Genomic DNA, 16,088 nt, shown 5'->3' on the forward strand with positions numbered 1-16,088 from the left:
CTTGTTGGAACAAAATAACTGAAACAGGCAGCTTAGGGAAGAAAGGGTTACTTTGTCTCAGTTTGAGGACACAGTCTATCAGTGGGAAAGACCTGGTAACAAACTGTGAAGCATCTGGAAACATTGTGTTCATTCAGGAGGCAGAAAAACCCAATGAGGGTGCTCAGCTTGCTGTCTCTTCTCTTTACTGGTTTTTCAAGACAGGGTTTCTCTGTTTAACCCTGGTGTCCTAGAACTCGCTGTGTAGATCAGGCTGGCCTTGAACTCTCAGAGATCCAACTGCCTTTGCCTCCCAAGTACTGGGATTAAAGCTGTAAGCTACAATATTTGGCTTGCTGTCTCTTCTCTGTTCAACCTGGAATTCCAATCCTGGCCCATAGGGTAATGCTAGCCACATCCTCCTCACTTACATTTTTGTGGAAATACTGGCATAGACATATGGAGAGGTGATTCACTGTCCTTCTAAATGTAATCAAATGAATGATAACAGAACAGCCACGGGTGTTGTTGCAGCCTATCAGTTCTCCCGGTCTCCTCTGAAACTTAACAGCTCAGGGCCCTATGTGTCTCAATTTGAAGCTTGTCATGTGTTTTCTAAACCAGTTACATGTGCTGATGTAGGAAGCTCTTATCAAAAGTCATTTCTGAACCTCTACTGAAAAGGGGAAACTTCCAAATCCACGAAGTCCCCCTGCCCCTGGCAGCAACAGGGATTCCAGAAGGAAACTGAGTCAGAGGCTTCAACTATTCTCGTCTGTATGGCTTCTGTCTTTTCAGGTTTTGTCTGTCAGGGACTGAGTCCCACTATGCTCCCTGTCCCGGTTCTTTCTGTCAAGGGGAGGACATAGAATTCTTATAGGAACCTTCAAGGGCCACCTGGGCAGATGCTGCCTGCCTTCAAACATGTTTCCTCTCATAGAGTAGGAAACTAGTCCCAAGAAACTCATCTACACCTACACTGTACATGTGCACATCTGTGTCATGGGACCTCCAACTCACCACCAGCACAGGGAACGGTGCAGGGATGTGCTCTGAGCATTGCATCCCTGTATGATGGAGTGTGTGCATTGTCTGCATGTGCACATGAGACCGCCCTGCACAGTGACACACATTGACTCTGTCAATGGCTAGTGGCTCACAGAAGGCTCCAGGACAATGCATGTTCCTCCTGCTCTTCTGGAGATCAGGGCCAGCAGGGTCTTTGACACAAGCCTGTCACTTCCATCCTAGGAGAAGGGCCACTCTTGTGGTGTCTCCTGTCTGTTCATTGGTTCAGATGACTTGCTTCTGTTGTGCTCCCAGGGCAGTCATAGCCTGGAGTCTCTTCTCTAGGGCCAAAGCCAGGTCTTCTCAGTCAGGCTAGTGTTTTACCTTGGGTGATGTTTTATAGATGTGAGGACATGATTCAGACCCCAAAGGAAAATGACTCTAAAGACCAAGCTCCTGACAGCGGAGACCTACCCCCACACTGTGCACATATTTCCTCCTGCTCCATCCCCAAGGCTCCCCAACACTCCACTCACTCTACTTCCCCTCCCTCACCACTGTTGGCTCAAGTCAGTCCAAATAGGCTAGTAAGTAATCCATGCTATCAGCTACCAGGATATGGAGACACCTGTAAAACTCAGCTTCCCAAGAGGAGAACACACATATGGCCCAAGGACATGAGCCATATCTACAGATGACTCTGTGCGTGACCATGGAGTCATGCATGCAAACCCCAAAAGCATGAAAGACAAAGGGATGGACTGAAGAGATGGCTCAGTTGGTAAAGGGATGGCTTTGCAAAATTGAGGACCCAAGTTTGATCCCCAGAACCTGTGTAAAAAAATAAATAAATAAAAGCTGTGCACATTTATAATCCCAGCACTGAGAAGGTAGATCTCTCAAACTCACTAGCATACCTAATCTGATGAAACCCAGGCCAACAAGAGACCCTATTTCCCTATTTCAAAACTGTAGATAGTGTTGTCCCCCCCACACACACATACACATACACACACACACACACACACACACAGAGAGAGAGAGAGAGAGACAGACAGACAGACAGACAGACAGACAGACAGACAGACATTAAAAATAGGATTGAGCCACAGAGGACAATAAGAAATTGGCACCCAACACTCCTAAATTGTCAGCAGATCCTGCTGAAGAAATTGAGAGTGACCTGGGAGCATAAGTCTCTGAAAACCCCACAGATGAGACAGGAGATGTCACAACTCCTGGCAGAGGAGGTTCTGACCGGAGGATGTGCAGAAGGTGACTCCTAGTGGAGCTAAGCAGGACACAAGCAGCTGTGACTACCAATGGAGACACAGCAGTGCTGCACACCCACGAGAGGAGACATGCCTAACCGGAGTGGCTTTTTTGCACACAGACTCTCCAGAAGGCTAAGCACGCACCACCTGCAGACACTGACATTGGAGTTGGAACTGTCACTGGGAAAGACTTGTAACGTTCTTGTCCCCGCCTTATAGTTTCAAAACAAATAATCTAGTTTCACTTTCACAGTGAGTTTTCACTCAGACACGAAAGGCGTTTTGATGGCTGGGTGAGACACTGGGAAACTTCAGCTGCCCTTCAAGATTCCTTATCATAGGACATTCTTGCCCTGCTATACCAAGGACCCCTACCTCTGGTCAGTTAGCCAAAGCCTTGCAAGGAGGAATACGACAATCATGGGATCATGGTTATTTGACCCTCTCTCTAACATGTGTTGGCAGTGCCCAGTGTGGACACTAGGCTCCTGTCTACCTTACCTCGATTCTAAAGCTCCTGCCTTTCCCTGTGTGTGATTGCCCAGAGTGGTCTTCCCAATACAGGCAAACAAGTTCCCCTAAAGGAGCAGCTCCTGAGTACTGAATCAAACATTGACCCCAGCCAGGACTTTTCTAGGAAAAGCCTAGACTTTCTTCCTGTGTTCCTAAGACAAGCAGCTAAAAGCAGCTTCCAATTAAAATGTTTTAATGAAGGAGTCACTGAGAAATTCATCACTGTTGTGTGAACTCAGGGTAGTTCCTGCAAGGGACACTGTTTCCCAGAGTTGTTTTCTTCCTGGATTAATAGAGTCGGTTGTGTATGTGTGGGTGGTAGTTGGACTGTCTCCTCTCGGTCACGCCCTCAAGTCAGGATGTGCTTAGTGAGAGCTACACCAGAGTTCACTTCCAGAGGAGCAGGTGAGAAGCTGGAGCTCACATCCAGGTAAGGACTCATCGGGGCATGGCAGCAGAGTGTTGGGGCCCTAAAGACTGTGGGGTGAAGCCCTCAGGCAGGGTGTCCTGGCTGCAGCCTCTCTGGGACCCTCTCTCTTCACTGAATGCCTCTGTCTTGGGGATTTGTCCAGAGTAAAGTTGAGTCTGAAGTAGTGTTCGGGTGCCCTGGACATCAGGAGCAGAGTAGATCTATATCTCTTCAGGTGCCTCCTACTGAGCTCCAGGAGGGGCAGAGACAGCCGCTAGATTCTTTGGTGTGTACTGAGTGGGAAGAAGAGAGTAGAGCACTCTTCCTTGTTATAGGACCATGGGTACAGAAGCCAGGGCATGCAGTTGCCCAGGCTTACAGGAGAGGGACTTGATGCGCACGGGTGAACTGTGTTTGATATGTGATATGTATGACCTTCTCTGAAGCTGGTCACTCAGAGAATCAAGAATCTATGTCATGCTCAGTCAGGGACCCTGTGGATCCTGTGGTGTGGGTCTCATTTAATATAAGTAGAAGCCAGCTTCTGCCTGTGGGGTTGAAGGCTCATTCTTCCTGTGACTTTCTACTTCAAAATTCTTGAGGCTCCATGCATGCAACTCCCAGATCAACACTGTGCTGTATCAGATGCTCCACAGAGGGGCATCAGATCTGCTTTTTTTTTTTTTTTTTTTTTTTTTTTTTGGTTCTTTTTTTCGGAGCTGGGGACCAACCCAGGGCCTTGCGCCAGATCTGCTTCTAACTGTTTTGTGGCTCAGCACTCATACTGGTAGACACAGGCCATGGGGTCAGACCCATCAGGAGATTCAGCAAGGCATTAATTGCAAAGGCATTGGGAGAGGAATGTCAGGAAGGAGACATACCATGTTGACTGTGTAACCTGAGTCCTCAAACAGAGATCCAATTCTGAGGGTTCCAGTTCACGGTTTCTGCTGACCCCTGTAAGAAAGCAAATAAAGGGGTTGGGGATTTAGCTCAGTGGTAGAGCGCTTGCCTAGCAAGCACAAGGCCCTGGGTTCGGTCCCCAGCTCCGGAAAAAAAAAAGAAAGCAAATAAAATTACAGGGAGGGAACTTAACCAACACAGTCCTTGGGCAAGAATGACAACAAAGTCTGTTGACCCATCTTTAAGGTACTAACATGAGCTTTGGGCTTAAACAGAGGAAGGGGAAGAGCAACATCATTAAGAAGTCCTGGTCACAGTGTAGTCTGGTTGGTTACTGTCTCAGTTCTGATTGAGTAGGGTGCTGCCAAGAAGTCCTTGTTGAGGGATAATGCGGTTCCAAGAGGTGACTCCTCCTGCTGGGGTGACTGGGTTAAGGGATCTGTGAGAATGTAATTCTGACACTCTGCGCCACTTCAAATTAAGAACAATGACTGGAGACTTTTCGTGCGTTTTGGGAGGGACCTGGAACAGGACATTTCAAAAGCCAACAGATGCTTCAGAGGCTCTTGTCTGTTTCTTCAGCCATAAGGAGTTTGGGGAGGTTAGACAAATGCTCCTTGAGTAGCTACCATACTTACATGCACAGCTGAGCATGAACTGGAGCAGAAAAGACACAGCTGCACACAAGGTGGACACGGGTTCATCCTGCTTCTGGTCATTCTGGTGACTTCGGTAAAGAGGTCCTGTTATAGCTGGAAGAACTCCAGAGGTTCCCGGGGCCCGAGAGCCAAGGTTGCCAGGACCTGGGACCACAGACAAAACAGAGATCTGAAAGAGGAGCAGTCCTAACTTCTCCCTCTTTGTGATCTCACCCTCACCAGGGTGGCACGTGACCCCAGTCTGCTGGGAAAAAGGCTGCGAACTCTCGTGTTAGGATGTGGCGTGGAGCAGTTAGTAATTTGGAGAAAAGCCAGAGCCACACTAGCTGTGGAGAATCAAATTTCAAGTTTGTCTCCTTCCTCTATGTAGGTCCCAAGGAACAAACTCAGGCCGTCAGACTTGGCAGCAAGTGGTTTTCACTGCTTGGCAGAGGGCTCTTTCTTTCTTTTATATTTTTCTGGTGCCTGTTCTTCTAGAGTGCTGGGATTAAAGCCAGGTGCAACTACACCCGGAAAAAGACATTGAAAATTTGTGCGTGTAGGAGTGTGTGTGGGTGTGGGCGTGGGTATGTGTGTAGGCGTGTGCATGTGCATGTATGTACGCACAAATCTGGAGGTCAGAGGGCAACTTCGTGCCCTGGCAGTCAAAGTTTCGAGGCAACCGCCTTTACCTCACCAGCCCTTAAAAGACATTTTTAACATAGATTGATTCAAGAACAGGGGTTAATAGAAAGAATTTCAGGAAAAGTGTAAGGCATACCCAAGAGTCACATGCCACCCCCTAAGGGGCAGAAGCCAAGGGGGAGAAGCTGGTGTTGTTCCCCTCTCCAAGGAAAATCATATTTTGTTGTATTTAAAATAGGCATGTATTGGATGTTGGTGTGTTTTGAAGGTATTGTCTTCAAAGACTTACTAAGAAATTTAAGTGATGAGGTTAGAGCAATAGCTCAGAGGTTTAGAGCACTTACAGATACAGGTTCAGTTCTCAATACACACATGGCTGTTCACAACTGTCCATAAATCCAGTTCTAAGGGTTCTTCTCTTCTCTTTTCCTCTCTCTTCTGACCTCTGAGGGCACCAGGCATGCATGTGGGGCACATACATTCAGGCGAAACACTCATATACCTAAAAAAATAAATAAACAAGTAATTTTTTTAAACTAAATGATCCTGGGTGTGGTGGCACATGTCTTTACTCCTAGTACTCGGGAGGCAGAGGCAGGTGGATTTCTGTGAGTTCAACAGCCTGGTCTAAAGAGTGAGTTCCAGGATAGCCAGGACTACACAAAGAAACCCTGTCTTGAAAAACAAGCAAACAAACAAACAAATTTAAATGAGTTTGCAATGATATTTCTGAGGACAGTAGGCAGGTAAATCCTGGGTCACAGGTTCAGGAAGGTAGGGTACCATTATTGTAAATGGAAGGCAAAAATAGTCTTGTGTATTTGAGTCCCAGAAAGTATCAGGCAGTTAGACCAAAGATATATCACAGGTTCATTGCTATTTCTTTCTTTCTTTCTTTCTTTCTTTCTTTCTTTCTTTCTTTCTTTCTTTTCTTCCTTCCTTCCTTCCTTCCTTTCTTCCTTTCTTCTTTTCTTCTTTCCTTCCTTCCTTCCTTTCTTTCTTTCTCCTTTCCTTCTTTCTTTCTTTCTCTTCTTGAGGTAAGGTCTCTCTGTGTAGCCCTGGCTGGCTTTGAACTCACAGAGATCTGCCAGCTTCTGTGTGATTAAAACTGTGTACCACTGCCACATCCAGTTATTTTAGCAGGTTTTAACATGGAAATGTTTTATATAAAGGAATATTGTCTCTGTATAAGTAATCTTTCAAAACAAAATGTTATATGTGCTGGAGTCTCGATCCCATGTCCCCATTGTTTCCCTGTTTTTCTACCCTTTCTCAGAAAGGGAAGCTGGAGGCGGGCATAACCACAGGGTGCTGGAGGCACTTGACTCCGTCTTATGTATGCTGGCTCTCAGAATCCAGAAGGCCATGACCCAGGGTGCCACTCTCTGCTGAGCTAGGCTAGACACTCAGGTGGCCAGGGCTGGTCTTGTCACTGACGAGGAACAAAAGGTAGAATACACACACTGGAGTTTGCACTTAGAGCCCAGAGGATCCATCTGACCTGGTGCAAAGAAAATATCCACCTGTGGTTCTCAGTCTGAAGGTGAGCCCAGAGCTCAGAGAGGGAAATGTTTCTCCTGACCCCCTTGACTGGGTTTCTCCCAAATCCATTTCTTTCTTTTCTTTTTTTTTTTTTTTCCGGAGCTGGGGACCAAACCCAGGGCCTTGCGCTTTCTAGGCAAGCGCTCTACCACTGAGCTAAATCCCCAACCCCCCCAAATCCATTTCTAACTAGGTCGCTAGGAGAGGCAAAGTTAGGGCTACCAGAGAGAAAGAGGGATAGCCATCCAATTTCAGAAGCAGCTTTGAGAACTGGGAGGTTGTCCCAAGGGGCAGTTCAATGCTTGCCCTTTTCTCTGATAGCAATCTCAGTCCACTTGGCATTTGTGTCCATAGGGCAAACCAAAGGCCCCCTTAAAGTCAGGGCAACCTTCCCAGCTTTGACTAGGTAGGCCAAGAACAAGAAGCTGGCCACCCTACCTTCAGTCCTTCTGGGGAAGGATCTTGGTCTACTCTAAGGTCGTTCACTATGCTGTGGTTTTCACTTAGTCACCTGACTATGGTGCCTGACCAGCACCACAGTGACCATAGCAAGGCTGTAGCACCATCTAAGCGGAGGTACCCAAGAGTAAAAGAGAGGTGAGCATTGAACCATCTGGGGCTCTCAGTGTGATGATCTCATGGCAGGCATGAGAAGAAGCTGCGGAGGATCAGGGTCTGAGGATGGTCTTGGTTTTGGGCGACTGAGAATCCTGGAACTCTCTCTTTTTTTTTTTTTTTTTTTTGGTTTTTTTTTCGAGCTGGGGACCGAACCCAGGGCCTTGCGCCCTAGGCAAGCGCTCTACCACTGAGCTAAATCCCCAACCCCCTTGGAACTCTTGATAAACAACGTTTCCAGCTTCCTAAGGAGGCCACCCCAAAGTGTCAGTTCCAGCTTTCTGGGAGAATTTATGGTACCCTCAGGGCCAAGATGCCTCCTAATGTGAATGTTTTTTATGGCATCTGGAGGGGACTGCACAGATGTGTTCCCTGAAGTGAGGAAGCAACAGGGAAGTCCTGTCACGCTCAGTGCTGGCCGAGAGTTTCTTGCATCCCCCAGAGAGCTGAGTCCCCAAGGCTGAAGAATGCCAGCCCCCCAGTACTACTGGACCTTGCTCCCACCGCCCTGAGGCTCAGCCTAGACTGTTTCAGTTTCCATGGGTGTCCCTGTCTCAACTTCAGCTGTGACTCAGTAGGCATTATGTAAACAGTCTTTTGGCTGAGGCTGCTAACTTTCCATGTCACTTGAGTCCAGATGAAGAACAAGACTGACCTTTGACTGGCCTACCTCCAGCACAAGAGTGTGGACAGGGCCCCCAAACCTTAGGCCCCCAAACCTTCCCGAGGGGCTACTGGCAAATGTCCCAGAGAGCAAAGCCGTGCTCCGTGTCCAAGTCCGAGAGGCTACAGAGAGACTGGGCAGGGCCCCTTCCTACAGCTCAGTGGATCCAGATGCACTTGTTTGAGTCCCTACGGCATGCATGGCGTGTGTCAGGGCTGTGGGAAACAGAGCTGATGACACCGTCATGGTCATTCACCTCTGCTCTCTTATCCTCCTCCAATATAATATTTATGTACACGTATACGCACACATGTATGTGTACATATATGAGTGTGCATGTGTTTATGTTTAGGGTGATGGAAGCTGGGAGGAGTTGGAAAACAGGTTATTACATATTTACAGAAGAGGCGGCAAACTATAAGTAAGGTTGGGTCATGCTGTCTCTGGGGTGCTCTCTGGCGGATGAGGTCCCTAACAGGAAGTGTCAGTGATTTGCAGAGCCTTCTCTTTTATTGCCAGTCAATGTTCCAGGCCCCCTTGAGCAGGGTCTACTTATACCACAGAGGCTGCACTAGTAAGAAGGATGTGTGGGAGGGTATAAATCAAGTGCTGGGAACGACAAATCAAGGCCTCAAAGGATGGTGCAAGGCGTAGCTTGCGTGCCCAGAGACCTGGAGTTGCTGCTACCATAAGACAGAGTCAGGTGGGTTGACTCTGAAGCATAGGAGAAACTGTCTACCTACTAAAAACAGCATGTAGCCTGTCCTGTGGTAATCAGAAGAAGTATAAAACTCACTTGTTCTTTAAAAGTGTAGAGTTACAAAAGTAATATTTGCAACCAGGCAAATAGACAGAGCTTGGGTTTGAACAAGAAGGCACCGGACAGGCTGCTTGCCTGAAAGGTGGGTGCAGGTTAGACAGTGTCTAGTCATTTCTGGCATGATTTATTGTGGTGGGTGATCTTGGTTGTCAACTTGACTACATCTGGAGTCAACTAAAACACAGCCACTGGGCTGTGTGGGATTTTCTTGACCTCAGATTATCTGAAATAAGAAGAATCACCCTAAATGTGAGCGGCACCTTCTGGTGCCCAGATAACACGGGAAGGGGAGAAGAAAGCTTTGGTTTTTGCCTTCGGCCTCACTGGAAAGTTCATCTAGCCTCCTGCTGCCTCCCCTCACCAACATCAGAGCCTACTTCTTCAGGATTTCAACATAGACGGAAGACAAGCAGTAACCCTCCAGGCCTTCACTCCAGACTGGGACTCTTGAGGTGACCAACCTAGGCGACTGAACAACTCCCAGATTCTTGGCCTCCCTGGTACGAGACAGCCATTGTGGGACGACACAGACCACATCCTATAAGCTACCGTGCTCCGCGTGAGGGTGGCCAAACAAGTGAATGAGGACAGGCGGGGCGGGTGTGAAACAGCAGAGAGAACCACCCGAGAGGACAAGGCGGCTCTGAGAGGCAGGCAGTGTGCACGGGACAGAGGCTGCTTAGTGTACAAAAGAGAGACAGTTCACAGGTCACAGGTCAGTGTGACAAAACTGTAACATGACCCTGTTTCCGTACGAAGTCCAACTCGAACGGTTTGCCTGATTTGCTGTAAAGCTCTGAGAAAGAAGTGTATAAACAGCCAGTCCAGTGTGCCTGTCTCCTGACTGCCATTTGCTCATTGTTTTCCTCAGCACATTTCCCTTACCAAATGTGAGGACAGGAGGAGGGGCTTCACTGGTGGCTGAGGGCCCTGTATAGGTTCAGGAATCTGGGAAGGGGTGGACAGGAGGATACTGGGCTTCAAAGCCCTTCTCAGATTGGTGCTATTTTCATGGGCATCTGTAGCTGCTTTAGGGACTTCTGACCCCCCTCTTTTTCCTTCCCCTCTATAGGGTCCAAAAAGCAAACAACAACAACAACAACAAAACAAAAAACACTGACCAGAACAATTGTCTCCTGAGGCCCATCCAAGGAATGAGCCATGATGGCCTGCTGGGCAACATACTCTGGTCTGTTTCCCAGAATGCTCTGGGCCCTCCTTCTGCTGGCGGCCTCCCTGAATGCCTATAATAAAGGTAAGTCTGGGTTTCACTAGTCTCCTGGTGGGAGGGTCAGACCAAGTTTGGGCCCAGGTGGTGACCTTGACTTCACAGACCCAATACGGTGGAAACTGTTGAAGGAGGTTGAGGTGAGCTACGTACCTCTGAGAGTAGCTGAAGATGAAGCACCAATAGTGCCTGGGGTCACTGTCGGGGCATTAGTTGGGGTATCAAAGATCTAGGCTGCAGAGTAAAGAGTGTGCTCTCTACACAGAGTGGGACAAACCCAGTTGCACTGTGCCTAAGGTGTCTGCAAAGAGAGGTGACCGCGTGGTGATGGCCTGCAACATCTCCAACACCTTTAGAGACGTCTCCATAACTTTGACTGCCGGTGAAGAGACTAGAACCATCTTCGAAAAAATGCCTCCAGGAAACTACTCTAAGGACTCATGGCACCTTCAGATTCAAGGAGGCCAGGCCCAGCTGGTGATCACAGATGCTCAGGACATCCACGCAGGGGAATACTGGTGGAAGCTGAGTGGATTCCAGAAAAATTTCACAAACTTCACCCTGGATGTTACTGGTGAGCTGTGTGCTAGGAAGTGAGTGGGCGAGCAAGGGAAGCAGAAGCAGAGAGGAGCCCCTCACAATTGAGCTCTGGACTCCACATACAAACAAGGACCCTACATGTCTAAACCTACTGCCCTCCCCACCCTTTCCTTCCCAGTAGAGTCCCTCTGGGTTCCGCTCCCTGTGGTCCCTCACACCAGTTCAATCCAGCACAGTCATATGAACCTGTAGGACATGGGGGTAACATCAGAATTCCTCCTGACGTAAGGTGCAGGTACATCACAGCCGCTGTCCCCATTGTCTCTGGCAGGACCCCAAGACCAGAAAGAAGCTAAGGGCTGGAAACCACTCATGTTCTCTGATTCCCAAGGTAGAGGCCCTTCACAGTTTTCCCTCTCGGGTCACATAGCCCTATTCCTGGAGCCCCACCCATAGCTCCCCCAACCTCCTGCACAGTCCTTTCCTACCTCAGGAGTCCATGGTGGGAGCATCGAGGGGGGGGAGAGGCACAGGGGTAGAGCAATACCAGAGCAAATTCATAATGCAAGGCAATTCTCATTCACGCCTCTGTTCCAGGTCTAGCCACTGACAACCAGAAACCAGAGAGCTTGCCGATCATTGCTGAGCCCCAAACTGCAGTCAAGACAAAAGCTGTCTCCGTCATCATCATCATCACCTCCTTCACCATCATCGCAGGAATGAGTGCATTTGCTTGGTACAAGCACCGCCGTTCCGCGAAGCTCCGCGGATACAAATTCCAGCAGATACAAATTCCAGTACCTGGTCTGAGTCATGGGTCCCCTGGTGGCCCCTACCTGATACTGCCCTAAAGTCTCCCAATCCCTGCCCCAAAAAGATACGTTAGAAGCCCTGTTAGCTCCAAACAACAGACTACAGAGAACCTCACCTGGCTACGGCTGACAATCCACGCCCTGACTTGGGACAAGGTCACAGGAGCTCTCTGTCCCCAAGCCCTCATTTTGACCTTAGGACACCCAGAGGTCAGAATGGGGTCTGTACTCCTCAGGTTCCTCCCAAGACTCTAGGGAAATTCACACTGAGGGCAGAGCTGTGGTTTTTAATTGAGGATGCCCTGGAAATTGACCAAGCCCCTCCTGTACTCAAAACGTAGACTCTGTTGGAATTTGAAATACATCAAAGTGTTTAAGACTATCCCAAGTGTGTGTGGTGTCCGTTTATCTGTGTAAAGCTGTCTGTGCTGGATGGAGTATCTGTGCCTTACACAGGCCCGAGCCAGGATCTCAGGCAACTCCTCTCCTCTCCTCTTCCCTTTCTTTCATATTTCTTTCCTTTCTTCCTCCCTCTCTGTCTCCCTCTCTCTCCAGATGAGGAGGCTCTAAGCTTTATGGGTGATAGGAACCTGAGGGGAGCCCCCTGCAGAATGGATCTCTATTCTTGGAGGACCCAGAGCAATGCCAACACCATGGATTCGGAGCCCCTGGAGCCCCCATTACCCTGCGAACATTCATGGACCTATCACCACCCACTGGCAACAGTAAGGAAGAGCCTTGTTTGTATTTGCTAGACACAGTAACCCATGTCCGACGCCTGAGGAGAGGCACGGGATCCCACCATGTCCTAAGCAGAGACAGGGACATCAGGTCACCAGGAACAGGTGATGATAAGCGATGATCTGGGCCTCTCTCTGGCTCTCAATAACACACTTTCCCCTGTGATCGCTGGTTGCTCACTCTGCTCCTCAACTTTTACCAAAATTGGGGAAATTCCAAGTAGCACAGCCTTTGGCCCTCAGGGCTTAGTCCCTCTGCCTTTTAAAGGGGGCCTGAGCTCCTTCCTTGCTAAACTCACTCCACTTCCCTATGGTCTCCGGTGCCTTCAGGAGCTTGTGGGAGATTCCGTACCAGCTTTGCTCCAGGTCCACAGAGCCTGTCTTCTAACTCACAGTAGCTTCACAGATCCTGTTGTTAGGGCCCAAGATGATGCACCACCGCACTCCTACCACAAGGGGGTGGTGTGGGCCTATACGCGGGGAGCCCTCAGGGACAAGGAGCTCATTGAGGGGGGCAGAGGCCCGCTAGTGGGCACTGCTTTTTTAGGGGGACAGCTGGGCCCTCGGAACTCCTCGTGAACCTTTCTCATTGTAGACTGACTCTCCCTGACTTCCTACTTACCTCCACCCTCACCTGCTGTTCCTCTTGGGCCCATTATCTTCCTTGTTGTAATACCAACTCGAATAATTTCATCTTCTATACACTATAACTCATTCTTCAGTAAAACACTTCATGATGCAAATTGTTAAATAAATATAGTAAATCAACAATTCTATAAAGCCATGGGGCTGCTAGGAAATACACAGGTTATTGAGAAACATTAAAAACCCACAAAACTCCTCTTCCTGTAAGCATAGAGGTGACCTGTGAAGATGGTCCCTTGACCCAGAAAACCCCACAAAACCATGCAAATCAAGAGGTTCCAACCTTCATGTTCACTTTAAGAACACCCAGGAAACTGTCCAGGTCATCAAGGGTATGCATATCCGCAAAGCCACCAAGGATCTGAAGGATGTCACTTTAAAGAAGCAGTGTGTACCATTCCTGCGGCATAATGGTGGAGTCGGTAGGTGCGCCCAGGCCAAACAGTGGGGCTGGACACAGGGGCGGTGGCCAAAAACGAGTGCTGAATGTTTGCTGCACATGCTTAAAAATTCAGAGAGTAATGCTGAACTTAAGGGTTTAGACGTAGATTCTCTAGTCATTGAACACATGCAGGTGAACACGGCACCTAAAATGACGCCGACGAACCTCCAGAGCTCGTGGCCGGATTAACCCATCCATGAGCTCCTCCTGCCACATCGAGATGATCCTCACTGAGAAGGAACAGATTGTTCCAAAGCCAGAAGAGGAGGTTGCACAGAAGAAAAAGATATACCAGAAGAAACTGAAGGAACAAAAACTCATGGCACGGGAATAAATAAATGCAGATAAAGAAAAAAACAAAAAAAAAAACAAAAAACAACCCACAAAACAGGACTGGAAAGATGGGTCAGAGATTAAGAGTACTTGGTGCTCTTGCAGAAGACCTTAGTTTGGCTCCCACTACCCATGGTGCTCACAACCACCTAAAACTCCAGTTCCAGGGCATGCAATACCGTTTCTGACCTCCACCTCCTCCTGCATGCATGTGGTGCAAATTTGTACAATCAGGCGTGCACATGTAGATATAAAATAAATATTTTTTTAAACCACAAAACACTTGCATGTTGAATTCTAAAGGTCACAGTTGAGGAGGCTTCCTGTTGCCCTTGACCTGGTCCAGATCGGGCCCATAGCAGCTTTGAGGTGGTGACCCTGAACCCAGGTGCATAAGGACATGTACCTATTGGTCTAAACTAAGGTCAGTGTCATCATGATGCTCAGTTTGGGCCAATTCAAGCCAAGACAGCCCACCAGATCCTCCGTGCCCTGGGTCACATCGGGGACAGTTCACCCGGCCCATGCATCTGGGGCTTCTAAAACTGTTACATACTGCCTAAAACCAGTCAAGACTGCTGCTACATAAAAGTCACAGGAGGTGTCAGCTCTGAACCCTCATCATAGTGGGAGGGACCACTTAGCAGCCACCGGAATCTTACAAGAGAAACTATGTAGAAGCCCTTGACTTTGTTTTCCTCCTCCATGGCTTCTTTCTTTTCAGGTTTTCTCTGCTTGAAACTGAATGCTGTCCTGCACAGTCCAGGCTCCCTTCTGTGTCTTTCCCCTCTACTCCAGCCACAGGGCTCCATAAGGTCCTTGTGCCAGGCTCATGTGATCTGCCCCTCCCTAGTACTTTGATCCCTGTTTCTCTGTGGCTTTCGAACTTCCTCCAGCCGGCCCTTCCCCCATGTGCCCTGGGTCCATGCGATCAGGTACCGCGGGTCCCCTTTTTGTAATGCTTCTTCGAGTATACTCAGATTATAATCCTGAATGGTTTGTGCAGTAATAATAATTTCCCCTTAACGCCATATAATACCTCTTCATTCTGTATAAAGCAGACCAAGAACCAAATCATATTGTAGAAGTACTTCAGTTAATGAATCTACCTGTTGATAAATCTGAGCCCACTTTCCTGGTCTGCCAGTTGGCATTACGGGTAGCCATTTTGTCCCCTATGCCAGGAAGTTTTCTTTGGACTTAGCATTTCAACCGTTTAGGGGACAAGGGACATCGTGTTCAATTTTCTAACTACTTCCAGCTGAAACTAGGGCGCCACTCTCAGGGCTCAGGAAGGTTGAATGGCAAGTCAAAGGCTGGGCAATGGGGAAGTCATCAGAAGAATCTGGTTAGCTGACCCAGCTGAAGAGACATGGAACAATCACATCAGATGGACTGGTTCACACCAGCTTTCAGCAAGTCCAGGGCTCAGCGGTCTGCAGTCTGCAGCTGATTCCTGGGTGGTGTCTGTCAGCCAAGTGGAAATCTGTGGAGACAAATATAGATTAGAACACAAGTTAAAAATTGGGAACTTAAAGGAAAATCTTACATTTGGAACTTTCGGGCCCCATAATCCAAGTAATAGGGGAAGGGATGGAATTCCAGGACCTGGGAAAAGAGAATTCACACTCAGGAACAGACATGTGGGGAAACTTAGCTGTACTTAACTGGAATCCATTGACTTGATGTGTGACAGGTGCATTCTAGTCTTATGACTTCTTTGACCCCCTAAGATAACATGAATTTTTAGTTTGCAAAAGAGATAAGGAAGTTTTAAATATACTAAAATTAATCTGTACTGAGGTTCATGTTGTAAAACACCAAACTATAGCTTTGGGTTTAAAAGCATAAACGTCTTTTTCTCAATCTAGAGGGCAAGATATGTGTTTTTATGTGAGTGAGAAGCACCTTTTAGTCTATAATTATATAATCAAAGGATAGTTAAAATCTTGAGCTTGTGACTATCAGAGCTCCATTGATCAGTGCTAAAACTACGAACCCTTGAAGTCTTAGTGTAACAGCAGTGCAGAGGGAGGGAGAAGAAATCTAAAACATTTCCCATTATTTATCAACTCCACTGAGCAATGTTAAAACTCTGAACCTTCAAGATCTTAGTATAACATTAGCATAGAAGGAGGGGGGAAGAAGTCTAAAACGTGTCCCAGTGTTCATATACCTGTAGGCATAACTATTAATAATTATTAAATTATTTCATAACATCAGAACTCGCATTTATACATCTTAAATCATTTTCTGAGCCTCTGACAGCTCGCATGGGTCTTTAAGCCTCTTTTTGAAAAAAAAATCTAAATTTACCAGAGACACGAGTAGTTATTAT

General features: G+C 47.8%; 1 protein-coding gene and 1 pseudogene across 2 annotated transcripts; both read left to right on the forward strand.

The window, feature by feature from the left end:
* The first annotated feature begins 3,107 nt into the window (after positions 1 to 3,107).
* On the forward strand, positions 3,108 to 11,972 carry LOC116909854 (secreted and transmembrane protein 1b-like). Of its 2 annotated transcripts, XM_032913581.1 has the most exons (4): positions 3,108 to 3,204; positions 10,083 to 10,265; positions 10,504 to 10,812; positions 11,376 to 11,972. In XM_032913581.1, exons 2-4 carry the CDS (start codon positions 10,172 to 10,174, stop codon positions 11,627 to 11,629), a joined length of 657 nt encoding a protein of 218 aa, XP_032769472.1. In that variant the 5' UTR covers positions 3,108 to 3,204; positions 10,083 to 10,171; the 3' UTR covers positions 11,630 to 11,972. The 2 variants fall into 2 exon arrangements, with proteins under 2 accessions (XP_032769472.1, XP_032769471.1); XM_032913580.1 differs by lacking the exons at positions 3,108 to 3,204; positions 10,083 to 10,265 and adding an exon at positions 11,110 to 11,169.
* Positions 11,973 to 13,201: 1,229 nt separating this feature from the next.
* Positions 13,202 to 13,755, forward strand: LOC116909855 (annotated as a pseudogene).
* Positions 13,756 to 16,088: the final 2,333 nt, after the last annotated feature.

Source organism: Rattus rattus, chromosome 9 (assembly GCF_011064425.1).
Source record: "Rattus rattus isolate New Zealand chromosome 9, Rrattus_CSIRO_v1, whole genome shotgun sequence".
NCBI classification, from domain to species: domain Eukaryota; kingdom Metazoa; phylum Chordata; class Mammalia; order Rodentia; family Muridae; genus Rattus; species Rattus rattus.

Excerpts from the sequence above, each read along its gene's own strand:
- LOC116909854 (XM_032913581.1), top strand. The coding sequence starts at position 10,172 with ATGATGGCCTGCTGGGCAACATACTCTGGTCTGTTTCCCAGAATGCTC. Across the intron at positions 10,266-10,503 it reads CCTGAATGCCTATAATAAAG|AGTGGGACAAACCCAGTTGC; the intron begins GTAAGTCTGGGT and ends CTCTCTACACAG. Across the intron at positions 10,813-11,375 it reads CTTCACCCTGGATGTTACTG|GTCTAGCCACTGACAACCAG; the intron begins GTGAGCTGTGTG and ends CCTCTGTTCCAG.